The sequence below is a fragment of the Drosophila mauritiana genome, chromosome 3L (genome assembly GCF_004382145.1).
Source record: "Drosophila mauritiana strain mau12 chromosome 3L, ASM438214v1, whole genome shotgun sequence".
Lineage (NCBI taxonomy): Eukaryota > Metazoa > Arthropoda > Insecta > Diptera > Drosophilidae > Drosophila > Drosophila mauritiana.
Window position 1 is genome coordinate 16,587,418 of NC_046669.1, and position 23,724 is coordinate 16,611,141.

The following is a 23,724-nucleotide window of genomic DNA, read 5'->3' on the forward strand; positions in this document are numbered from 1 at the left end:
TGTTTATATTAAAATTTAATCATCGACCATGCGACCGGCGCTGGAGCAACTGCATCAAGGGCTGGATTCGATCCATCTTCGCCAAGCCACTGATGCAACTGCTCCAGCTGCGCCGGACACACGGGCCTCAGCTTGAAAAATATATATATAACTCAACACCGCTTAAGGACTAACTTGAACTGGACATGGGTGGAACTGATGCAGTGCACTCTAGTCCTGGCTCTTGTTGTCGTCGATCGTCTTTAGAGCGGCCAAGAGGGCATGCTTGCGACTGCCGGTCATGTGGCTACTACTGGCCGCTGCTCCGGTCGCGATGCTGCTCCTCTTCTTCGGCGCAGGATCGTCGCGCATATGGCTGTTGCTGGCCTGGCGGCAGAACGTCTTCAGGAAACTCTCGCGGTCCTTGAAGTCATCCGAGATCTGCTTGCGTAGGCTGGACATGTTCTCCTTCAGACGCGGAGCACGTACACTATGGTCCTGCGATTAAGAAATCACTTAAGTACTACTAGTGGATGGGAATTACAAAGGCAACAGTCACCTCATCGTCGCTGCCCTGCGATTGTTGACCATCAGTTCCGTCGTACTCCTCCATTGATTCCTCCAGGGGATCACCCTCGCTACTCTTGTTATCCATGTATGCCGAGTATTTCAATAGACTGCTGTCGTTGGCATTCTCTTCGCTGTTGTCCTGTGGTTCCTCTTCCCCCTCGCACATCTTGCTCATCAGGCCGTAGGCGTCATCATCACCATCATCGCCAGCCGGCTCATAGTCGTCCTCGTACTCGTACTCCAGAGACTTCTGCTTGGGCTTGGATTCGGCGGAAGCCAGTCTGGACATGGTCTCCGGTTCGCGACGCTTGCTAACCTGAACGCTTTCCATCTTGGGCACAGCAACGGCAATGCGTGATTTAGCAGATTTTCCAGAAGATACCGAAATCTTTCCCTGGGCCGAGAGCACTTGGCTCAAAGTGGACCGATTGGCTTTCTGTCCCATCTTAGCGTGGTTCGTGGCGGGCGGCAGGACAAGCTTGCCGCCACGCCCGCCCACCTGTCGTTCGATTTGACTAGGTGGAGTGTTTGGTCCACTCTTGTCCTCGGCACTGTCTTTGTCGAAGTCGTAGAACGATTCCGACTCCATCACATCCGTCAAAGCCGTGAATTCGCTTTGGTTGTTCTTCTCGATGGCCTTGTCCAGCATCTCCATTGACTTCTCCAACTTGTCGATCTTGTCCGGCTCATCGGTGACGCCACTCAGTTTGGTTCGTCGTCCGGAGGACAGGGGATTCACCTTGTCGGTGCCGAGCTGAAGGCTCCAAAGTTAAAAGATGACTTAGTTGAATTACTTATAATACCCACAGTGTACTCCTCCAGCTTGCGGTATCCACTGATCTCCAGCTTGGCCTTCTCCAGCTTCAGCATCACCTCCTTTCCCTTCCTTTGCTCGTTGAGCAGTTGCTGGCGGATGTTCTTCGACTCCAGCTGCACCTTGCGGGCCATCAGCTTCATGTCGTTGTCCTTCTCCTCCAAACGCTGCTCCAGGGATTTCAGCTTCTCCTGAAGCTTTTGGCGCTCGTCGAGATTCCTAAATCAAAAACAATCAAAAGGAATGAAGATTAAAGTAATTGAAAACATACTTATCCTTGTTGAGCTGGCTGTAGTGCTTGTTTTGATCGCTCAGCGTCAGGATGATTTCCTCCTTCTGCTTGAGCTTTAGCTCCAGAGCCTTGTTCGCAGCCTGGAGAGTGCGGTACTTGGTCTGCCACACGCGCAGCTCCTCGGCATGGGAGCGGAGCAACTTGGGCAGCTCGGCGTTGTTGGCCTCGTACTTATTGAGCGCCGATGACTGGCGATTGTGGAGCGTGCGCAGCATGCGATTCTCGTGCGCCAGATTCGCAATTTCCGCCTGGGCATCGGCCAGTTGGTTCTGGAAGGTCTTGGCGCGCAGATTCCTCGCGGACATGACGCGCTGATGGATCTCGCTGTGGTTTTGGGAGCTCATACTGCCGGAACCCTTAACGCCGCCTCGTTGTTGCGGTGGCGCCTTACTGCGCTGGTAGATCAGGCTGGCCGACTCCCGGGAGCTGGCCGAGAATAGGCTCTCACAGCTCTTTGCCGACGCTCTAGAAAAGGGGATTTAGGGGGGAGACTTTAGATGGTGGCTACTGCCGAAGATGTGGACTCTACCCACGCCATTAGATTGTTCGCTTCCGATTGGGATGTTCTTGGGCCGTAGGACGATGCCAGCTTGCGCGGCGATACCATCTAAGACCCTGCCGCTGCTCCGGAGGATTGTCACTGGGTTAGCTCGAGAAAGCTAATAATTTTCAGAGGCCAATTCGGATGTCTAGTGTATAGAAATAGATGGAGAGCCGGCGCGAGGTGAAGTCGAAATGTAACTGAAAACCAAGTGCCTGCTACTGTGGTTACGCCTGGATGTTTGGTGTCTATTGTTTATTGTTTGCTCCGCCGACTGCTGCGTTGTTGGGGCTGAATCCGGAATCGGGGCTCCTAGGAACTGGTTGCCATGACGCCTCCGATTGCTTGTCTATCGAATTGGGGAATCGAGACAACTTTTATCCTTTTTCAAACGATTCTGCTTTCAAACTAGAAATGATTTCTTATACTATTTTATTTAAATTTTTTTTATACTTTTGTTTATTTATTTACAATTATAGCAATTTTTTCCTCATAAAATCAAAAATTCAAATATTACCTTTTTATTACCTATTATTACCTATTTATTAAAGTTGTTTAACTAATATCCAGTAATGAAAATTTCATAGATACTTACGGAATGGATACTTTCAAAAAGGCCAAAGGTTGAAGCTTCTCTGCAGTTTATTCGTTAATTAAAGCAAAATAAAATCACTTAAGATAACAACGACGTAAAATAGAGGTTGATTAAGGCTCCTCATTGGCCTTGGACTTCATCTCCTGGTATTTGATGCGGTAGGTTCCCTCGGGATCGTAGATCTTCTCCAGACGCTCCCAGTCGGTGGGTCGGTTGTCGATGAGATGACGGGTCACCTTTTCAGCACCATACCGCTGCTTCTCCGTGCACTTGGTGCAATCGGTTTGGATGGCGTCGGGTAGGATCTCTACAAGAGATTGGGTATTACAGAGACCAATTGAATTGGGCTTCAAACATACCCTTCAGCATCTTTGCATCGGGAGTGCAAGGACCTGTGCCCTCCAGGCACTTTATGTAGTTGATCAACAGTCGCTCTTGGTTAAGGATCTCGTCCAGATCGACGTTGTCAAACTTATCGTCGTAGGCCTGCTCCACCATCCTTTCCATCATTGGTGACGGCGACGTGGCCGGCGGATGGGGTAGTCCTTCCACTTGGAAACAGGTGGTGCACATCAGTGCCACCACCAACGAAAAGTGCCCCATGGCACGACGGAAACCGGGCTGTCCCATTTTCGAATCGATCGTATGCTGTTAACCGTATTAGCAATCCGGGCTTTTATACAGGCCTCCGTTTGGAAATACACTGCGTGTCTCCGTCCAATTTGACCACTTACCAATTGGGCTCAAATTAAGTCAATTTAATTTGATTACCTTAAGCCCATCAACAGGCAAATGCGGTAGTGGCTTATTTTCTAAAGAAATTTAAAAAAAATTATTCTGGGCTAAGCAGTTTGTTTTGTGTGATATAAAAATAAAATATCTAATGAGTGAGCAATAAATAATTATAGGGCTTTGTGTGATAGTAATTTTTGCTTTTAGAATCTGCATGCTTAATCATCAAGATTTATCAAGATTTATTATATACTGTAAATAATACCCTCACTTTTGATGGATATTGGATATTGGTAATTGCAATTCAATAAAGGTCCTTCGGTTAAGAATTTAAAATATTATTTCAAACTAAAAAGGCATCCCATTAAATTGAATTTCAACACTGCTTCGCGCCCATAAATTAAATTCTAATGGTGTAATCTGAAACAGTAATCGAAAATACTCCTTTTTCCATCTGGTTACACCGATCAACGATATAATCGATAGCGATTTGGAAAACCAAGTCAGAGATATATCGATACCAGCGCGAGTGGGTAAACCAGTCGGTTCGGCGCTTTCTTTTTCAATGGACTGAATTTTCTTTAATTGCTCTATTTACGCAAGCGAAACGAATCGATGCAATTGCCCGGATCCGGAAACATTGCGACATAGTCAACGCAATTGCAGTGAATTTTCGACCCGTGGATTGCATCACAGTGCGGAAAATGCGAATTTGACGACCATCTGTGCGCCGATCGGTGGAAAACTCTCGATTTTGCAGTGGGCGCCCCACCAAGGACGACCTAGAAACGCCCCAGACGGGCAGCAGAAAGTAGGACAGGTGACATCACAGCAGAACCATGATCCACGTCGGCGAGAACTCGTGGAATCTGCGGATCTTCATCACGGATCTGGCGCTGGAGAAAACGATGCGCGTGCGCGGTGACCAGCACATTGGGGGCATCATGCTGCAGCTGGTGGATCCGGAGAATCCCAAGGACTGGTCGGATCATGCTCTGTGGTGGCCGGCGCGGAATGTTTGGCTCAGCCGAACCAAACTGACCCTGGATCAGTGCGGTGTCCAGGCGGATAGCCTGCTGCACTTCACGCCCATGCACAAGATACTGCGGGTGCAGCTGCCGGATTTGAGGTACTTGGACTGCCGGGTGGATTACTCCGTAAAGACGTTCTCGGCGGTGGTTAATCTATGCAAGCAGTTGGATATCCGCTATCCGGAGGAGTTGTCCCTGTGCAAACCTCTGGAAGCGGAGCACCTGAAGCGTAACTTCGCCCAAGTGCCGCATCAGAAGCGAGTGCCAATTGCTGAGCCAGATGGCACTACTTACCTGCAGCCTGCTGCGGACACCAACTCGTTTGTGCCCATCAGCACGTCGTTTCATGGAGAAGGCGGAAGCACGGGCAGTCTGGACAAGCCCTCTGCACCGGGATCCTTCTTCTGTGCTCCTCTGTCGCCGCACAATCACCGAGCCCGCTCGCCAGTGCGCTCCGCATCACCTTTTCCAGGCACCTGGAAACAGAGTCAGCTTGGCTATGCCACGTACGATTCAAGCTCCTCAAGTCTTGGAGATTTCCAGGAGAATTTGGCCAGCTCTCCGCCCACTCCATGCGCGGATGTGCGAGCTCTTCAGCTGCGCCCCAAGTCGCTGGTGGAGAAGGCGCGCTTGAATGTGGGCTGGCTGGACTCGTCGCTGTCTATCATGGAACAGGGCATACGCGAGTACGACACGCTGTGCCTGCGCTTCAAGTACTTCACCTTTTTCGATCTAAATCCCAAGTGCGACCAGGTGCGCATCAATCAGCTGTACGAGCAGGCCAAGTGGAGTGTGCTGAACGAGGAGCTGGATTGCACAGAGGAGGAGAGCCTTATGTTCGCCGCCCTCCAGTTCCAGGTGAACCATCACGTAGATCATACACCCCAGGGTGCAGCAGTGGACTCGGGCATTGAAACTTCCAGTCAGGAGAATGATAACGAAGACGAGATCGATTCGGCACTTAAAGAGCTACAGATTACGCTGGAGGGACCGGATTACGGCGGAGACTCGCGAAACATTACACGCATACCGGAGCTCTCTGACTATTTGCGTTACCTGAAGCCGCAAAGATTCACGCTGCGCGGCTATAAGCGCTACTACTTCACCTATCGGGATCTGCATTTGCATCTGTTCAAGAACGCCGAAGAGTCACGACGTGTTGCGCCTGTCATAAGCATCAACCTGAGGGGCTGCGAAGTAACTCCGGATGTAAACCTATCCCAGGGAAAGTATGCTATCCGGCTGGAGGTCTCTCCTGATGGTGGCCACGGTACCAACAGCGAGGTGTGGGTGCGCTGCGAGAACGAGCAGCAGTACGCCAAGTGGATGGCTGCCTGTCGTTTGGCGGCCAAGGGAAGATCCCTGGCGGATAGCTCGTACGAGAGTGAAGTGGACAGCATACTCTCGCTACTGCAGATGCAGCGACCCGCACACGGAGTTCATGTAAACATCGATCCTCGCTCTGTGGAAGCAGTTGATTATCTGTCGCCCAAGATCCTCCGCAAGCTGTCCAACAAGGCAGTCCAGCGGATCCTCGAAGCACATGCCAACGTTCGGGAGCTGAGTTCTTTAGATTCAAAACTGAAGTACATCCAAGCCTGGCGGTCGTTACCTGACTTTGGAGTAAGCCTGTTCATCATCAAGTTCGACGGGCATCGGAAGGAAGAGCTGCTCGGCGTGGCCCACAACCGCATCATGCGCATGGATCTGAGCTCAGGGGATCACATTAAGACCTGGCGATATAACACCATGAAGGCGTGGAACGTCAACTGGAACATTAAGTGCATGATGATTCAGTTTGAAGACGAGAATGTGGTCTTCTCCTGCCACTCGGCGGACTGCAAGGTGGTGCACGAATTCATCGGTGGCTACATCTTCATGTCGATGCGATCCAAGGACAACAACCAGACCCTGAACGAGGAGCTCTTCCACAAACTTACCGGCGGCTGGTCCTAGTACCATTTATTGCTCCATTTCAATGGCATCCAGTTTCAATTGTTCGAATTTTGTTAAGAAAAACCACTGTTTTAATTGATAACCAACTGATAGACTCACATCTTCAATGCAATACGTGTATTTTATTTACCTTTTAACTCATTGTTAACTAATCTTGTTGATGATTTTTCACCGCGAAAATCGCTTGCCAATGGCCCTTTTGCCTGCCCAACTCTTAATTAGACTTAACCGTGGCCTTAGCAATGTTTTTGTATCACTAACTCTTAAGTGTATATTTAAAATAAAAATCCCATATTAAAATTTAAATGTTTTTTTGGGTATTAGACTTTTCAGGGGAACTACTACTGAGGTCATTAAATCAGTAGTTTACTGATGGTCAAGAAATATTAAACTTGTTTAGTAAAAAATTAAAAGTTAAGTAAAATAATTATTATGTACCAAGTAATGTAAAGGAAAATTGTAGATCGAGATATAAGTTATAATAATTTATAACTATTACTACTTGAAAAATTTTTGTTAATTGAAAAAGTTTTGAACAATTTGTATGGCATTAATAGATTTGAGATTTAAAATAATATTGCCAAAATGTATAATTTAAAGTTACGCGGTATCGATTGATAAATTATTATCGTGAGCTTCATCGATAAGCTCTCGATAATTTGGCGCCAGCTTTGTTGAATTGTCATGGAAACAAAATAAGCATTTCTACATTGATTTCCCATTAAAATACAGTCTCTAAATTAAAGTAAGTGTATTTAACTTGGGCTGTAGATTAAAAGTGCCAGATTCTGCAGTAACTAGGACATGGAGAAAACGGAAAATACTCAAAATTCTCGCACCGCCTACGAAGTGCAAAGGGATTTTGGCTTCAGCAGTGGGCTGCGTTCAGAAATTATTTGGGATTCGTATGTTATGCAATTTTTTAAATCATCGTACCTGGCTAAACTATATTTATACCCACAGACTAGCCCCGGATCAGGGTGGTGTTCTAAAGCAAAAGATTGAGAACCTCATTCACGATGATGACGCCCGCAATGCCAAGGCGATTCAACGAAAGCGGGAGCAGCTTTTCCGGAATATTTGGCAGCAACGCTGTTACACCAACGGCACATTGCTTTCCGCCATAATTTACGTGCTGGTCACGCCGGATACAGACCCGGAATCGGCGCTGCAGTCTACCAACTACTCTTGTCACCCGGTTTTTCGCACCCGGCGCTGCTTGAAGGGCGAGAACAGCGCCGCTTGCTGCATGATTTTTGTGGATGAAAATGCACGGGTGTACGCCAATTGGGAGCAGTTCGTCTTCCGGAACACCCTGCCCAAGGGCTTGATGATCGCCCCCAGCCAAGGAATTTACACATTCACCGGCGACGAGGAGCCGGGCGTCCAGTTGATGGTCCATCCAACGCCAGCAGCACGTGCTAGGTATAAAATCCTGAATGCTGGCGATAAAGTCGCCACTGTTGGTAGCTTGGTGGCCAGTGTTCCGGCGGCTGCAGCTCTGGCTGTGCCACTGGGCGCTCCGCTCGCGATTGCCGCCACCGCTGTGGGCGTGGCCACCGGAGTCTACAGCACCCTGCGCTCTGCTTCCCATCTCATCGATCGTCGACGGCACGGACAATCCACCTGCATCACGGACACCGAGGCACGCAGCTCTTGGTTGGGCGTAGCAGGTGGCGTTGTGGGTCTAGGAGCCAGTGGGGCTACCAAAGCTCTGTCCACCGTTGCAGGAGCTGGCTACAAAGTTAATCCAGCTGCGCAGTTGGCCGTTAGGGGGATAAATGGTGCGTCAGTGTTCATCGCCGGAACGGGTGTGGCGAATGGTGTTTACGATTTATATTTGGTAAGTTGGATCCTTTAAATAAGACATTAATTTTATACCTTCGTTTCGACCTCCTCAGAAACATGGAGATGATCAAGCCATAAACAGCTTGGACATGCTGCAGATGGCATCGCACCTCGTGATATTCACTCATTCCATCAACAATATGCGCATCGCTTCCAAGGCTACCAACGGGTCTTCCTTGAGGCGAGCACTTCGAAATCAATCCAGGCAAGTTAACCCATCCCGGTTGTCACATGTATACCATCTTTCATCATTCTTGTATCAGCAGAAAAGTCTTTGATCGAATCTCCCAGGAAACAGTGAAGCTCCACAATGAATCTGGCCGATTTGATATTGTGAGAACCCTCAACGAAATTCCTTTTAAGGAGGTACTCCTCAGCCTTCACAATTTGAACTCACACCTAAGTCAGGGACTTACAGTGGCCACCACTTTGTTGCCGCAAATACTGAGTTACGGCATTGGCGGGCAGATGGTGATCAATATGGATATGCTTGCACAGAAATTCGGTGAAAAATTCGTTGAGCAAATCGGCAATCTGGCTAGCTTTACGGATGTTTTGGAGGCCATGGCCAGATACTTCAGCGATCAGGCGGTACAGCTTCTAATGCAGATGACCCGCACTTTCGTAGAGGAGAACGTGGATTATATTGATCGCTCGCTGAATACGTTCGTATCAACTGAGGCGGTCCTCTATCGCATTCTAATGCATTGCGTTAAAACCTTTGATGACTTCGGCGAAGATTTCCTTCAGAGACAACGTGAGGATATCTTGATGGTGGTATCCAAGTACTTTCGATCGCTGGAGCCAGTTGGCGAACAGAACTGCCGCAAGTACAAATGCAATGTTTGCAAAGGCGCCTACTATATTAGTTCCATATAAGCTGATTCCCTGGCTCAAGCTGTCCGTTTTTATTAAGTGATTTAGTGATTAATAGTTTGTGATAGAAGAAAGATTTGTGAGCCATATAGATAACTTTGTACTAGGATTGTAATAATCTTTTAATCTCAGCCTAATATGTTGTTAAATTCTCTGAATGTTTGTTTAGTTTTAACTGTCCACCAACCTTTATAAAAACCACTTTAGTTCCGATCAATTGCCGTATTCGATTGTTTATTCAAAATCGATCTAAGTGTATAAATACTGTAAATGGATCTGTGTCCCTGGGAGTGGGCACAAATAAGGTACTCTATAAGAGTGAGCGCGACTTGTAGAATGTACATGAATAGCCTAACTATAACTATGGACGGATTCAGAAGATTCTGACCAGATGGCACCGACTTGGAGCATGGAGCATGGAGCATGGCACTGGAGACCTCTTAGCAGAAGAACTCCTCCTCGCACTGGTTTAGACAGCAGTAGGGGATGTTGTTGTAGGACCTGCTCGAGTGATCCCTCTTGAAGCGATGCTTCTTCTCGTGGTGCGGCTTGATGGGCTTGTAGCGCGGAAAGATGTCCAGTTCGCTGAGGCGATTGAAGTGCTCCCGGGTCACCTTCAGGTAGCCACCCATTGGATAGCTGCTTCGGCTGATGTAGTGGTGCTTGTTGTGCGTTTTGCCGGCTGAAAAGGGGGAAAACGTAGCCAGTGAGCAAATTGATCTTGAACCTGCGCCTTGAAGTCGGTTAACTTTTGCATCGGAACTGCTTTATGCAAATGCCGGTGTAATGCGCGTATTAATTGCAATCTACACACTTAAAAAAAACGTGTTTTCGATATGCAGTTCCGAATGCAATTGTCGGGTTGACTGACACTGTGACCTTATTAGCTCGCTAATCCAATATCTTAATCTTTTCCTTACCGATCTACAGTGGATATTGTATAATTGAGATTTTAAAACGTAAGCACTATAGTTGGAACCAAAATTTAAAATTGATTAAGTTAATTAGTAATTTTAGCTTTAAATATGTCTGAAATATTTTAACTTTTTTTCCCTAGTGATATACTATGCTCTAAAATCTAAGATCTATACTGATACTTACATCCAAGTCGATTCAGATGGTGGTGCGCGTACTCGATGGACCTTCTGTCGCGGCGGGCACCCTCGTCCGCCTGGAAGAGGTGCTCGCACGCCTCCATCGCGAACTTCTTCATCCGCTCCAGGGAGCAGAAGCTGCCCGACGAGCTGCCCATCAGGCAGCAGACTCCGATGACCAGCAGCATCCAGCGGCACATATGCAACTGCAATGGAGGAGCGGGCGAAACGACAAGTGAGTATGAGTGTACTCCAAATTAAACACCCAACCGGCCTCCGGCGCCTAATTATAAAACGCTGACGCTCAGAATTTATCGCATAAGTGTTACAACGATCCTCTAACCGGCTGCACTCTGCCCTGCTTTGGCTTTTCAATGCGAATCTGGATCGCCGCTCTGGACACACATCTGGATTAACCACTTCGGATGACGACAGCCGGGTGTCGGGATGCCTGGATGTCTGGATGACGTTGCCGACTCCCACGCAGGGGAATCTGCCGCCCATTAACTGGGTCAATATCGCATCAAGATCGAAACATAAACTGGAGCGCATTTGCAAGTCGACGCGGCCAAATGGTGAAATTTAATTGCCGCTTTTAATGACCGAAACTTCCCCGACATTACGGCGATCTGGAGCTGAAGTGGAAATTATGTAATGCGCCTCGCAGGTAGGCATTTCCGCATTTTGCATTTCGCATTTCGCACCTTGCGGTGACACTCCAGTCCGCCGATATGAATCCGATTCGGAATCGATGCGGGCATTATGCTCTTGCCCGCGGAGAACAAAAGCGCATTTGTTTATATTGGATATTGATATTTTTAGCTGACAGCCTGCTAATTGCACACACCCACTTTTTTTGGTGGCGCGAAGCTAATTTAAGTAATTAAAGTGGAGTGTATGAAAACATTCCGAGAACTGAATGATTATTTATTAATCTCAATGCCTAATGCTTTGGTGCTAACTATTTAGCTAATACAACCCCCTAAATCAAATCATTTATCAAATAAGATTTTCAATTTATTTCGAACTCACCTTTGAACTCATTTCAGTGTCGTTCTAGGATCACAATTCTCAATAGATCAGTAGATCAGTAGGCACGTCGACCACCTTTCTGGTTGCAACACTACGTATACGTGTTTTCTTTTGGCGGGCAAACTTGCTGCTGAGCTAACTTGCTGAATGGTTAACCCGTTCGTCCGTCCGATCGACGTTACCTGATAATCACGAGTGGCGAGCGCACAATGAGCTTTCGTTGCCGACGTAGCCAAGCTTTTATACGCGCCTCAAAAATCGAGGATCGGCGCTTCGGATCGGCTCAGTTTGCCGCTCAGACAGCCGCTCTTCACCTTTCAATGGGGGTGTGAGAGAGAGAGCAGATTTCGGGATTTGTGATTTCTTCGGTTTCGGGATTGGAGTATAGGGTATGGGGTTCGGTCTCGGCTTTTTGGGGATCGCGGGATCCGCTCGCAGGAGTTTTGCGTAAGCGTCAGGGCGCGCCGGGCATTCAGAAATATACATTTTTTTTATCAATGGGCCTCGGAACGGACGTCAGACCCGAAGAGTTGGCATTTATAGTTTGATGGCGCCGCCGTTTCGATCTTAAACGAATTTCAACATAAATGGACTCGGGGACCCACTGAGTCACAGCCACATGCTGCTGGACTTGCTGCTCTTGATTAGCTGGAACAGTCTAAACGCTCTTATCAGCGCACCTTGGCAATGTAATAAGGTAGTAATAGCTGCTGGTGATTTGACGGCCGATGGTGGCAGTGAAAGTGAAAACTTGGACCTTGTTGCCGGGGCTTTTCCAACCAGGGCAACGCACTTCTTGATAGCCGTGCATGCTTCTAATATGATTGCTTATTTATGGGGATCCATAAACAAGTTTAACAGACCCATAAAACCATTCAAATATTGTGTGTGGAATTTGAACAACTGTAAGATCGAAATTGTTGACTGGCGTTTCCCATTGAAACTCGAGAAATGCAACAGTGATTAGCTTTAATGCGGTTTTTACTTATATTAAGCGGCAATTTCTACTGGACTCACTCATTTATTTAGCATGCTAAAAAAAGATCTAAGTGACTTGACCATTTTTTTCAGTGGCTAAGCTACTACTGTTTACTATAAGTAAGAGTAAGAGTCCAGAATGACAGGTTCGTTGAGCAATGGAAAGCTAAGACATTTGAAAGCTTAAGAAATTTTTGCATTGAATAATATTCCAATGGACCTCATGGTGTTTTATTCAACCTGAAATTAATTGATAACATAACATTCTTAAAAAACTGGTTGTAGAGACCAATAAACAGTAAAGTTTAATGTTCATATAGGGGGCATTCCGTTCAAAGTCTTAAAAAATGCAATGCAAAAAATGTAAAAATGCATTCATTAAAATAAAAAAAGTTATTATGTTGTGAATAGAAAATGGAATGCCAGCGAAATTGTTGTTAAACATTCAGATTAATATAGAAATAATATATACAGTTACCGAACATTTACTGATGTAGTATTTCCAACTGAAAAAGCAGGGTTCTGTAAAAAAGCGAAAGTGTAGAACTTTCACTGTCGTTTCTGTTCGGCTCTGTCTCCGTCTCTTTCGGTATCGCGCTCGCCCTCTCTTTCGCTCACCCTGTTGCAGCATCATTTGGGGTGGAGCACTTAACGGTTGTTCTGGATCCGGACGTCATCATCGTGCGTTCTTATTTTATCAGATCGTTTGTGTTACGTTCTTTTTCGGGTATTTTTAGCCGCTCTCTCGGTCAATGCACACTTTCGGCCGACTTTTTATGGGTTCAGATTGTTACGTTTCTGATTCCGATTCCGATTCGGTTCGGATTTGGTTTCGGTTTCGTTTCCACATTCGTTTTGCTTATGCTGCTTCTTTTTTTGCCACTTGCTTTTCGCTTTCGTTGCATTCTCGCATGCGGAAATGTTAGCCGGCCCCCGTGGCGTATGCGCAATGCTGCTGCGCAGTTGCATTTTGGCCCGCATTTCGCACGTATCCTTCGGAATGTGCATTCTCGCGCTCGTCGATCCGATCGGCAACGCATAACGGTAACGGGCACGTTCTGGGAACCCCGACTTGGGTTCGGAATGTGTGTGCGCCGGCTGTGGTGGTTCGGTGGAACTCTTTCTGGTATGCGGCATTAATTGGCTCGCCACGGGCATTCTCATTCATAAATACAATTTCACAACCTGATCCAAAGAATCGCGCCACTTGCGCCATGTCAACGATCTCCGTCGAATGCCCCTACCTGGGCATCAAATTCACGACTCATTATCAAAAAAAAAAAAAAAAATTGGGCAGAAAAAAAGAAAAGAAAAATAACAGCCGAAATACAACAGAACCCAACGGAGTATGAACCGCAAACAGGTTCTGCTTCTAATAGAATCGCCGGTCCATCGACGATCTGATATTCGTGCAGTCTAGACGAGCATTGGTACACATATCTGGTGGGTCCTTGCCTTGGCAACAAGAAAAGAGCTGGGAATGTCGCTCCGTCTTCTGGGAAGATCGCATCGGACCATGGGCGGATGGACAAGGAACACTGGCAGGACCGCTGGCAGAGCGTGTGAGCTAGTGTTTTTGTTTTGATGCCCACATCTCCTGTTCCTTGAACTGAGGGCGAAAGTGGTGCGTCACGTCATCTCCGGTGTCTGACTTTGCCGGCGGCTTTGTCGTTCACCTTTGCCATCCCAATCGCCATCCCCATCCTTCCCTATCCTCATCCTCATCCGCAGCCAATTCTTTCGGCCTGCCGGAGGGTTATTCTTTCGCCCTGGGTTCAAAAAACTCTGCGATTGCCTTGCTGGGATCGCATTTCAAATTAGAAACTCTTATTTCGGGGGTTCCGAATAGCACACGGCCAAAAAATACTCTTTTGTCTTGGCAGGGTTTTAATCTTATTTCTTTGGATTTAAACATATAAAGAGCTGGTATCCTTTAAAATTTTATAGGCATATATTTAAGATCTGACCTTAGAAAACGTAAAATTAGAGTTGGCTATCAAAAACCGATAAAATACAATACAACTTTCCAATACAATATAACTTTCTAATTTTCTTCGGAAAAATATTTCTCAAATAAAATGTTACTAAGCACAATAAAATATCGAGATCAGCAAATCTTAGAATCTCTCATAACTTTGCTACTTTGGACTCAAATAAAAACTTGGTTCAGTTTCTATGTGAATTAGTCAATGACTCATGAATAAACAACCAACATTATTTCGTCACGACTATCAATGACTAAATAAGAGCCTAGCAACATAAATCAAGTTTCGCAATAAATAGTGGCAAAAGACCGCAGACCATGACTAAGATGGCAAGTGAAATAAAATACCTGGGAATTTTTATCTTCTTATGAGCATTCATTAAACTCACCAATTTCAATTGGCCATTAGAAATATTTAAAGTTATTAGTAGCTATTTGAATAATTTTATAAGCATATACAAAATAAATCGAAACAATGTGAAGTAATTTTGAATATTGACTTTAACTATTAAGATTTACTTTAAAGTGGAGATTATCACAATACAAGGAATGCTTTCCATTTTTCAAGATCATATTGTTTTTGAGCATAAGCCGCCAAAATTCAAAATACAATATGTACTAAAATCACCGAAGTACTAAAACCATCGATGGACATATTACAGTTATCGATAAGTTCCACTTTTGCTCGGCTCTAATCAGCTGTTATGTTATGCCGCGAACTCCTTCAACAAAAATGTTGGCCGCCCGCAGATTACTACGATCACCGCGGATTACCGGTGCCCTGAGCTGGTCCCGCTGGAGCAGCGATGCCGCGAAGGCCACCACAGAATCCTCCGCCCTTTCGGAGAACGCGGAGAAGCGCCAGCAACTGCTCAAAGAGCTTTCTGAGCCGCTGGAACAGAAATGCCGGCCCGCCATCGATCCCAAGGAAACAAGTGTGATGCTCTTTCCTGGGCAGGGCACCCAGTACGTGGGCATGGCCAAGGACCTGCTCCGATTCCCTGGCGCCCGCCGCATCTTCGAGCTGGCCAACGAGGTGCTGAAATACGATCTGCTCAAGATCTGCCTGGAGGGACCACGTGAGAAACTGAATCGCACGGAGCACGCTCAGCTGGCTGTGATGGTATCCTCGCTGGCAGCACTGGAGCAGTTGCGTGAGGAGCGACCCAAGGCCATTGAAACGTGTGTGGCTGCCGCAGGCTTTAGTCTGGGCGAGATTACCGCATTGGTGTACGCGGATGCCCTGCCTTTTGACAAGGCATTGCGATTGGTGCAGGTGCGGGCCACCGCCATGCAAGTGGCATGTGACCAGGCAGCCGGAGCCATGGCGATGACTATCTACGGACCGGACACCAATCTGGGAGAGGCCTGTGCTCGGGCGCAGCAATGGTGTCTGGAAAAGGGAGTGGAGTCGCCCTACTGTGGCATCGCCAACTACATGTATCCGCACTGCAAGGTCGTGGCCGGCAACGTAGAGGCCCTGGAGTTCCTGGAACAAAATGCCAAGGCCTTAAAAATCCGACGGATGAAGAGATTGGCTGTCAGTGGCGCCTTTCACACTCCTCTAATGCAAAGCGCCGTGGAGCCCTTTACCAAAGCCCTGAAAACTGTGCGCCTTCAGGATCCCGTCATTAGAGTGTACTCCAATGTGGATGGCAAACCCTATCGCCATGCCAAGCACATCCTAACGCAGCTGCCCAAGCAAATCGTGCGGCCCGTCAAGTGGGAGCAGACCCTTCACGAGATGTACGAGCGCAAGCAGGGCGTCGACTTTCCACGCACCTTCGAATGCGGTCCTGGCAAGGGGCTGGTCCAGGTCCTGGAAAAAGTAAATGCCAAGGCCGCTCAATCCAGCTTTAATGTTATAGCCTAATCTTGTATAAAAATGCAGTTTGCTTTTATAAAAATGTATATTTTCTGGGCTAAAGGAAACAAAAAACTGGAAAGTTATGACCGTTGGCAGATCCTAACTCTTGTCGTCTCGTGATCGCATCCGATGCGCGAAGGCAGCTCCCTTGTTCTTCCGAAAGCTCTCGAAGGGATCGTGCATATTCGCGCCCACTCCCTGTGGATAGATAAATTATAAGTTGTCCTTTCTTGCGCACTCTTGCCACTTCACCTTGTACATCTCTCGACGATCGCGCACCTCGCCTCCCGAAATGGGCGTGTCGATGCCTTGATTCTTTGAGCCCAGTCCAGTGCCCGTGCCCGCCCAGCCCATTTTCATGAGCATTTGGTGGCCCTTGTTCGATTCCTCGATGAAATCCGCGGGCTTGGCAAATGTGCTTCCCCTGGAAAAGGAAAAATAGCTCATTGGTCCGACTTTCATGCAATTATACTATAGCCATGATTTACAGAAAGCTCGGAGGTGTTAGAGATCTGTCGCGGTCCACTCGTCTTAGACTGATGCTGTTCCCGTTGTCTCGGCTATTGGAATTGCCACGGTCACCACGGCCCTCTCTGCTATTTGTGCTGCCGCTGTTGTTGTCCCGTTCGTGGCGAGGAGATCGATTGCGACCCTTGCGGTTGCTACCACCGCCCAACCTGCTCCGATTTACTGGTGGCGGCGTTAAAGAGCGCTCCATGGATCGCGACCGGGATCGGGAGCGAGATGCCGTTCTGTCTCGATGAGGCGGCGTTTTTGAGCGGGAGCGACTGCGACTCTTGGATCTGCGCAAAAAGATAAGTCCATATATCTCTAGTTTCTGTTTAAAAGTATCGATGGAAAACAAACACTCACCGGTAAACTCGCTTTTTGCTCTTTTTGGGTAGGGGTTTCTCGAGCACAATCGGACTGGGCGACCGCGACTTTTCTCGGATGCCGTCCTTGATTTCCTCTTCCTTTTGCTTTCGCGCCGCATTCTTCACCTTATAGTACTCATAGAGACCAAGCTTCTCCCAACCCTCACTGCAAGATAAACCCATTTATAAGTAAAGCTGACTAACATTCAATTGAAGTACTTACTTATCCCTGGGACGATCGTGTGAGGGTGCGGAATAGAAGGCGTTCAATGCATTTGTTAGTCGCTCGCTTTGTGGCGCTGGAGCTGGCAGTCGAATGTCCGCCGGATCGAGGGCTTTGTAGTTGTAATCCTCCAGACGAATAAGCGGCACCATGAGGCCCGCTGGTAGGTCGTAGTAAGGCGCTGTGGGTATTTGTGGCTCTCCGATCACAACAGGTTCTCCAGATTCTCCGTCGACCAATTTCTGTGGTTGCTGGCCATCTTCCAATGTTCCGTCTTCGGGTTTTTTGGTTATAACCGCGCGAATGGCTGCATTGAGCACATCCAGGTCCACTTCGCTGCTATCAGCATTTTGCTGGCCAGGTCTTACAATATTCTGGGGATAGGCAGCCATTGGCGGCGGAAGCTGTTGCTGCTGTGGTTGTTGTTGCTGCTGTTGCTGCTGCTGCTGAAGTTGGTGCTGTCCTTGTTGCTGAGGGTCGTCAGGATGGTGTTGCTGCTGCATCTGCAAGCACGCCTGAATTGCTGCACTGAGAACGCCAAGATCAACAGGTGGTTCATTGCCAGACCCCTGCGCCTGCAATTGCGGAAACTGTCCCGGTTGTGGCTGCTGCTGCGGATGGCCTATTGCTGGGCCCTGATTATGATGCATGGGTCCGGGGAAGCCTGGTGGTGGTTTGGACATGTCCGGAATGAAGAAGTTCGGTCCGCGTGGATCCGCAAAGTGATTCCCCGGTGGTGGCTGCTGCGGTTGGAAGTTACCACCTGGATACATATTATTTCCCGGCTGCGGATGCTGCTGATCATGCGGCCCCTGGCTATTCATGTGCTCATGGTCACCCGGCATTGCTATTCGGTGGGACATCAGCGATGGGATGTTTTTCTGCTGATGGTGAAGCATGTGTTGCTGCTGGGACTTCTGGGCCACAATCTGCTGCTCCAGGTGCTGCGCCTGCTTCTCCAGCTGCACAATTTGCTGGCTGGCATGTTGGATAAATATATGATGCTGTTTCTGATAGCTGAAGCATAAGAGTTAAGGTTTATTATATGCTCTATTATGTTCTTGGACTTTTATACTTACTTATCCAAAGTCGCCTTGGTATTCTGCGTGAACTTGGCAGTTATATCATGATGTGTGTTCTGCAGATTGGTTTTGTACTCCTGCATTGACGAGTCCGGTGACTGAAGCTTCGAGATGACGCAGGCATCGAAGAACTTCGCCTTGGACTCCCACAGGGACAGCAGCTTGGCCAGCTTCTGGCGCTGGTCGGAGGTGCCAACTGTGGGCGAGAATAATACTATTAGAAATCCAAAATGAATCAATAGGGAGGGGAAATACATACTCAAGTCGGCGCTGCAGAACATCGGAATGACGACGTTCTCGAGGCTGTTCTTCAAGTCATTGATGTTCTTGCGCATGCTGTAAATACATCGTTGCACTTAAGTCTCATCTCCTAGCTACTCTAAAGTCTAGGTATGATGTCGAAAGTCCGGTGGTCGGTCAGATTCAGTCCAATTCTGTCAGCGTAGTCCGCAAAAACTAACCCACAAAGTATGCTTACTGCTCGGTGGGTTAGTTGTTGAGGTCTATGGCTCTTAAATACTATACTATACTAATAATTGACTGGGCGAACTTACCAGTGATGGAGTATATCATTAACTAAATATATAAGATGCAATTTTTGCTGAAACGTTGAACCATTGACCAAAGCCCTAAAAATAAATTAACAAACGAAAAACATATTTTTCTAGTTCTCTGTATGCACAACAACATTGCCAAAAGTACTTGTTGTGCAAGTATAATGATTTTTGTTAGTTAATCTTCTTTCTTTTTGGTATTCGTGTTTTTGATTTTTTTTCTATTGTCCGATGATTATCACTGTTAAGTGTTGGTGTGTTGTTGTGCGTGTTTATGGTTAAGCTTATTAAGTAAAATGATTTGTTTAGGTGTGTGGCCCTAGCTAAAAGACTTCCGGATCTGGGAACTACTCATATGGATCATAACATCTCTCGAAAACGAATCAATCTCAAGCCTCTCTGTGGAAGTCTCAATCGCACAATCACTCAATCGATCATCTCTCACTTGCATGTTCGATATTTCGTATTTCGTTTTTGTATGTTTGGTTAGTATTTCACTCGTTGAAAGAAAGAAACACAATTTAATTAATACATATTGCAGGTCATTAGGTATAAAACTGAGGCATACTTCTTTAAAAGATATTGTAAAACGACATTGATTTTTGCGCTGTCGGTTGAATGCTGTAAAATCCAGTTCTTGCCTAAAATTGCAATATCAAACGGGTTACTCATATTGTCATTGTCCATGGCGAATATAAATTAGGTTTAGGATTAATCAAAAAGTAGTATGGATTCATTTAGTGTGCGCTTTGTGTGCAGCAAAGCTGCGGAGCATCAAAAATTCAGCTCCATTAGCTAACTTATGACTGATTACGAGACTACAAACAAGCAATAATGTAATCCAGCCGGTCCGCTGAACTCGTATTTACCTGCAGAGATGCTGTCCTTTGTGCAGGACTCGATGATCGGCTGCAGAACGCTATCGAAGTCCCTCAGCACAATGCCCTGTTCGCCAGCCATCTGTTCCTGCTGCGCCGTCTGCGCCGCCGCGATTGCATCCTCGATCTGCTTGGTCTTCTGGTTCATCAGGGCCTACAGGTTGGTTGGTGCGATTTGGATCGCATGCGTTGGTGTGGTTCGGATCAGTTCGGTTTGGTCATTGGGCACACAAAGGTTTGTTCACATGCATATTCGCATTTGGTATTCACATTTCGTATTCAAGTTGACAAGCGTTTCAAAACAAATTTGATTTTAGGATTTGTTTTTTTTTTTTTGGTTTTTATACAGTTTTGTCAGTTGGTATGAAGAGTGGTTTGATTTGGTTTTTTTTTTGGTTTATGTTTCAAAAAATACAATAAAGCAAAAATTTAATGTAGCATTGTAAATTGTTAATTAAATAGTAAAAATAATGACAAATATATACTGTAGTTTGGTAATGCTGAAAGTACACTTTAACTTTATCTTATCCGCACTTGGAGAACAAAAACTGAGTAGATCGATTGAAAGAACATTTAGAAAAGGGTCGCAGGATTGATTATTCTGAGGAATTCGTGGATTAGTTTGTAGTGTTTCATAAGAAACAATTTGAAAAAGCAATTTGAGGAGTGAAATCACTTCCTTTACAGGAAAATTCATTGGCGACAAGCAATAAGAAAGGTCTTTCTTATTAAGACGAATTTGGTTCACAAAAAGCAGTTCATAATGATTAATAATATACACCATTTGTTGAACTGTTGTTCCAGAGTTTCTGTTACAAAATTTTGGGAATACAAGACTGCCATCTGTGAGTCTATGACAATATCTTTGGAAATAATTTAGGTCCGAAAGTATATACTGGTTATACGATTTATCTTTTCTCTGAAGAAAATATTTCAAAGCATTCTGGTTTGAAAACGAGGTATATTCACAATCGATTGGGTCGTTTAAAAGGAAGGTCAAAAATTCGAAGAAGCAAACACTTTCTTATATTCAGACTATAAAAGCAACTTTTAGGTGGGTATTTAGTTTAAAAAGGCATCCAATTTGCTTCATTGAATTTTTGCCAGAGGAGGCCAACACTCAACATGAAATCATATTGAAATCTTTTCTTTATAAACTCGAGCTGCTCTAAACTCTCGGAAAAAGGCTTGCAAAGGTGGGCGTATAGAGATCCCAGTTATTTCCAACTTCAAATTACCGTGTGCTGTGCGGAGAGATTCGCTTCAGATTGCTGGATCTGTTCCCGCAGCGACTTCTGCTGCATCTTTATGGCTTCCAGTTGTGACGTTGGATTCATGGTCATGGGATTGCCATTGGCCTGCTGATTGTTAGGCGGTCCACCGTTGCCGGCGTTCGGCGGCCAGGAGTGCTGCGTTTGCTGTTGCATATTGTCTTGTGCGTTTTCGGGCGGGTGCGGTGGCTGCTGATTGGGTGGCGGATAGAGGCCCGGTGGCTGGGATTGCTGCATTGGCGGCGGATGCTGCATGTAGTGGCCGGATGGAGCACCTGGTGGCAGTTGTTGGTTAATGGCCTGCTGCTTCAGCACTGTATTGGGTGTTAAAAGCAGGTTATAGGGGTTATTTTCCACCAATTTAGAAAGCACTCACGAGTCTGTTCCGCTGCCACCCTGAATTGATAGTAGCTGGCGAACTCCCCGCCGTACAGGAACTCGAACTTTGGGTTGTTCTGCTGCTTCTGCTTCGTTATTGCCTCGAATTCCGGACCATTTCTGGCCACAAACTCCGCCAGTTTATCGATAATATTCCGTAAACTAGCATCTGCAAATGAAAAGCAAATGGTTTTTGCAAAAAATGTGAGCATATCAAAGGTTGTGTGTGCGCTTGTATGTTTGTATGTACACATGTGCATGCCAATCGACTTGGGGACAGAATTAGCTCGATTTAGCACTTTTTTAGTTGCTGCACTTACCGCGTGGCGGTTGCACGTCCATTTTGCGACAGTTATTAGCACTCTTATCCTATGTAAAATACTAAGTTCATAACTTTTTGCACTTTTCCAGCGGCACTTTTCACTGCTTCTTCCTGTTTTTTCCGACAGTGTGCCCATATCTTTGTATTCTTAGAACGACATGTAGTTAAATACTAAGAGTTACTCTCGGTACTACTTTTAAAGTGGTTTTTAGCGCTTCTGATAATCTTTTTTGAGTAAATAAGCGGCTTTACGTTTTTTCGCTGCTCGTTTGTTAAACATATTTATTGTCAGTAGCAGAGGCTCCAATTAGAATGGCGGTTCGAGCAGAGCTGCCAATTACCGGTCTTTTGCTTTTCGATTAATAACACAACGTGGCAACGCCGCGCGTCTATCTCCGTTCTAAGCTGACAAAAATAGTTTATTTGTGGTAAACAAACCGAGTGCACACAGTTAGCCAGGGCAGTTTGCACTCGAAAGCAATCTCCACGCCGGCCCGTGATTAATGCAGCATCCGAGGAGGCATGACAAATCCGCACTTTAAACCGACAACTCCGCGGACAGCGTGGCATTGAATTACACGGGCTCGCTGCAAAATAATCTTGAAATAGCCACTATATAGTGTGTATGTGTATATAGACACATCCGCGAGCAGCAGAATGGCAGATAATAAGGGGAGCGTTATCACCATTAATGGCGGCGAATCGGCGAGAAGCTCGCCGCCCTTGCAGCGGAAGTCCTCGACGTCGGAATCTCCGCCGGAACTGCGAATCCTTTGCTTTGACCTCACCTACTACAATCGCACAACTCAGTTCCTGCTCAGCTGCGCCGGCGTCTTCTTCCTGTACATCCTGTACGGCTATCTGCAGGAGCTGATCTTCACCGTCGAAGGATTCAAACCCTACGGATGGTTCCTCACGCTCGTCCAGTTTGGCTACTACATCGGTTTCGGTTTGGTGGAGCGGCGGCTGGAGGGCTATCGGATAAGCGGCGGTTCCTTTTGGAACATTGAGCCGGAGCCACGTTGCATTCCCATGAGAACATACCTAATTCTGGCTGCTCTTACGCTGGGTACCATGGGTCTGTCCAACTCAAGTCTCGGCTACCTGAACTATCCCACCCAGGTGATTTTCAAGTGCTGCAAGCTCATTCCCGTGCTGGTGGGCAGCATCCTCATACAGGGCAAGCGCTACGGACTGCTGGACTTTACGGCAGCCACCTGCATGTGCATCGGATTGGCCTGGTTCACGCTGGCCGACTCCCAGATGACGCCCAATTTCAATCTGCTTGGCGTGGCCATGATTTCGGGAGCGCTGCTCTGCGATGCCGCCATTGGAAATGTCCAGGAGAAGGCAATGCGGGAATATAAGGCGCCCAGCAGTGAGGTGGTGTTCTACTCATACGGCTTGGGTTTTGTGTACCTATTTGTGATTATGCTGGTTACCGGCAACTTCTTCAGCGGCTTTGCCTTCTGCTTGGAGGTGGGTAATATTTGAGATTTATGATGTAAGCGATCTAAATTGTATCCTTTTAGCATCCCGTTGAGACCTTCGGCTATGGGTTCCTGTTTAGTCTGTCCGGCTATCTGGGCATTCAGTTTGTGCTGGCTCTGGTGAGGAGTAGTGGTGCCCCCATAGCTGCCACAGTGACCACCGCCCGCAAGGCTGTGACCATAGCCTTTTCCTTTGTGCTTTTCAGCAAGCCCTTCACCTTACAGTAAGTGTTCTGTGAATTTCTCAACACAAAGTTATACAATACCCATCTAAAAAACAGATATCTGTGGTCTGGCCTCATCGTTGTCCTGGGCATATATCTCAATGTCTACAGCAAGAGGAACAAGCTGACGTTGGCCGACATCCGACAGAGACTAAAACAATTTGGAGCCAAGGTTGCCCGCTCACCGAGTCGCAAATTCCTCATCGAAGTTTAGAACGATACCAAAAACACGTATATA

At 46.7% G+C, this 23,724-nt stretch overlaps 8 protein-coding genes across 9 annotated transcripts; 4 read left to right on the forward strand and 4 right to left on the reverse strand.

Moving 5' to 3' along the window:
* Nucleotides 1–2: 2 nt before the first annotated feature.
* On the reverse strand, nucleotides 3–2,452 carry LOC117141850 (myosin heavy chain, embryonic smooth muscle isoform). The gene is made up of 5 exons (XM_033305524.1): nucleotides 2,189–2,452; nucleotides 1,635–2,120; nucleotides 1,357–1,582; nucleotides 539–1,303; nucleotides 3–477 (listed from the first exon to the last, which is right to left on the reverse strand). Exons 1-5 carry the CDS (start codon nucleotides 2,260–2,262, stop codon nucleotides 211–213), a joined length of 1,818 nt encoding a protein of 605 aa, XP_033161415.1. The 5' UTR covers nucleotides 2,263–2,452; the 3' UTR covers nucleotides 3–210.
* Nucleotides 2,453–2,820: 368 nt separating this feature from the next.
* Nucleotides 2,821–3,444, reverse strand: LOC117141852 (putative odorant-binding protein A10). The gene is made up of 2 exons (XM_033305528.1): nucleotides 3,151–3,444; nucleotides 2,821–3,098 (listed from the first exon to the last, which is right to left on the reverse strand). Exons 1-2 carry the CDS (start codon nucleotides 3,419–3,421, stop codon nucleotides 2,902–2,904), a joined length of 468 nt encoding a protein of 155 aa, XP_033161419.1. The 5' UTR covers nucleotides 3,422–3,444; the 3' UTR covers nucleotides 2,821–2,901.
* Nucleotides 3,445–4,041: 597 nt separating this feature from the next.
* LOC117140706 (unc-112-related protein) lies at nucleotides 4,042–6,810 on the forward strand. Its single transcript, XM_033303772.1, has one exon. The coding sequence runs from the start codon at nucleotides 4,363–4,365 to the stop codon at nucleotides 6,508–6,510; it is 2,148 nt and encodes a 715-aa protein (XP_033159663.1). The 5' UTR covers nucleotides 4,042–4,362; the 3' UTR covers nucleotides 6,511–6,810.
* Nucleotides 6,811–7,173: 363 nt separating this feature from the next.
* On the forward strand, nucleotides 7,174–9,447 carry LOC117141007. The gene is made up of 4 exons (XM_033304261.1): nucleotides 7,174–7,415; nucleotides 7,474–8,353; nucleotides 8,412–8,563; nucleotides 8,625–9,447. Exons 1-4 carry the CDS (start codon nucleotides 7,315–7,317, stop codon nucleotides 9,235–9,237), a joined length of 1,746 nt encoding a protein of 581 aa, XP_033160152.1. The 5' UTR covers nucleotides 7,174–7,314; the 3' UTR covers nucleotides 9,238–9,447.
* LOC117141008 lies at nucleotides 9,442–11,584 on the reverse strand. The gene is made up of 3 exons (XM_033304262.1): nucleotides 11,361–11,584; nucleotides 10,336–10,534; nucleotides 9,442–9,916 (listed from the first exon to the last, which is right to left on the reverse strand). Exons 1-3 carry the CDS (start codon nucleotides 11,370–11,372, stop codon nucleotides 9,675–9,677), a joined length of 453 nt encoding a protein of 150 aa, XP_033160153.1. The 5' UTR covers nucleotides 11,373–11,584; the 3' UTR covers nucleotides 9,442–9,674.
* A 3,440-nt stretch (nucleotides 11,585–15,024) lies between these two features.
* On the forward strand, nucleotides 15,025–16,223 carry LOC117142038 (probable malonyl-CoA-acyl carrier protein transacylase, mitochondrial). Its single transcript, XM_033305908.1, has one exon. The coding sequence runs from the start codon at nucleotides 15,032–15,034 to the stop codon at nucleotides 16,193–16,195; it is 1,164 nt and encodes a 387-aa protein (XP_033161799.1). The 5' UTR covers nucleotides 15,025–15,031; the 3' UTR covers nucleotides 16,196–16,223.
* LOC117142037 (calcium homeostasis endoplasmic reticulum protein) lies at nucleotides 16,214–21,916 on the reverse strand. 2 transcript variants are annotated; one of them, XM_033305906.1, is made up of 13 exons: nucleotides 21,771–21,911; nucleotides 21,449–21,619; nucleotides 21,040–21,386; nucleotides 19,793–19,955; nucleotides 19,492–19,564; nucleotides 18,924–18,998; nucleotides 18,629–18,705; nucleotides 18,367–18,565; nucleotides 17,288–18,304; nucleotides 17,063–17,230; nucleotides 16,678–16,992; nucleotides 16,442–16,613; nucleotides 16,214–16,387 (listed from the first exon to the last, which is right to left on the reverse strand). In XM_033305906.1, exons 1-13 carry the CDS (start codon nucleotides 21,790–21,792, stop codon nucleotides 16,289–16,291), a joined length of 2,898 nt encoding a protein of 965 aa, XP_033161797.1. In that variant the 5' UTR covers nucleotides 21,793–21,911; the 3' UTR covers nucleotides 16,214–16,288. The 2 variants fall into 2 exon arrangements, with proteins under 2 accessions (XP_033161797.1, XP_033161798.1); XM_033305907.1 differs by lacking the exons at nucleotides 16,214–16,387; nucleotides 16,442–16,613; nucleotides 16,678–16,992; ... (2 more) ...; nucleotides 18,367–18,565; nucleotides 19,492–19,564 and having other exon boundaries at nucleotides 21,771–21,916.
* A 226-nt stretch (nucleotides 21,917–22,142) lies between these two features.
* Nucleotides 22,143–23,714, forward strand: LOC117142039 (adenosine 3'-phospho 5'-phosphosulfate transporter 2). The gene is made up of 3 exons (XM_033305909.1): nucleotides 22,143–23,251; nucleotides 23,305–23,486; nucleotides 23,544–23,714. Exons 1-3 carry the CDS (start codon nucleotides 22,430–22,432, stop codon nucleotides 23,698–23,700), a joined length of 1,161 nt encoding a protein of 386 aa, XP_033161800.1. The 5' UTR covers nucleotides 22,143–22,429; the 3' UTR covers nucleotides 23,701–23,714.
* The last annotated feature ends 10 nt before the right edge of the window (nucleotides 23,715–23,724 follow it).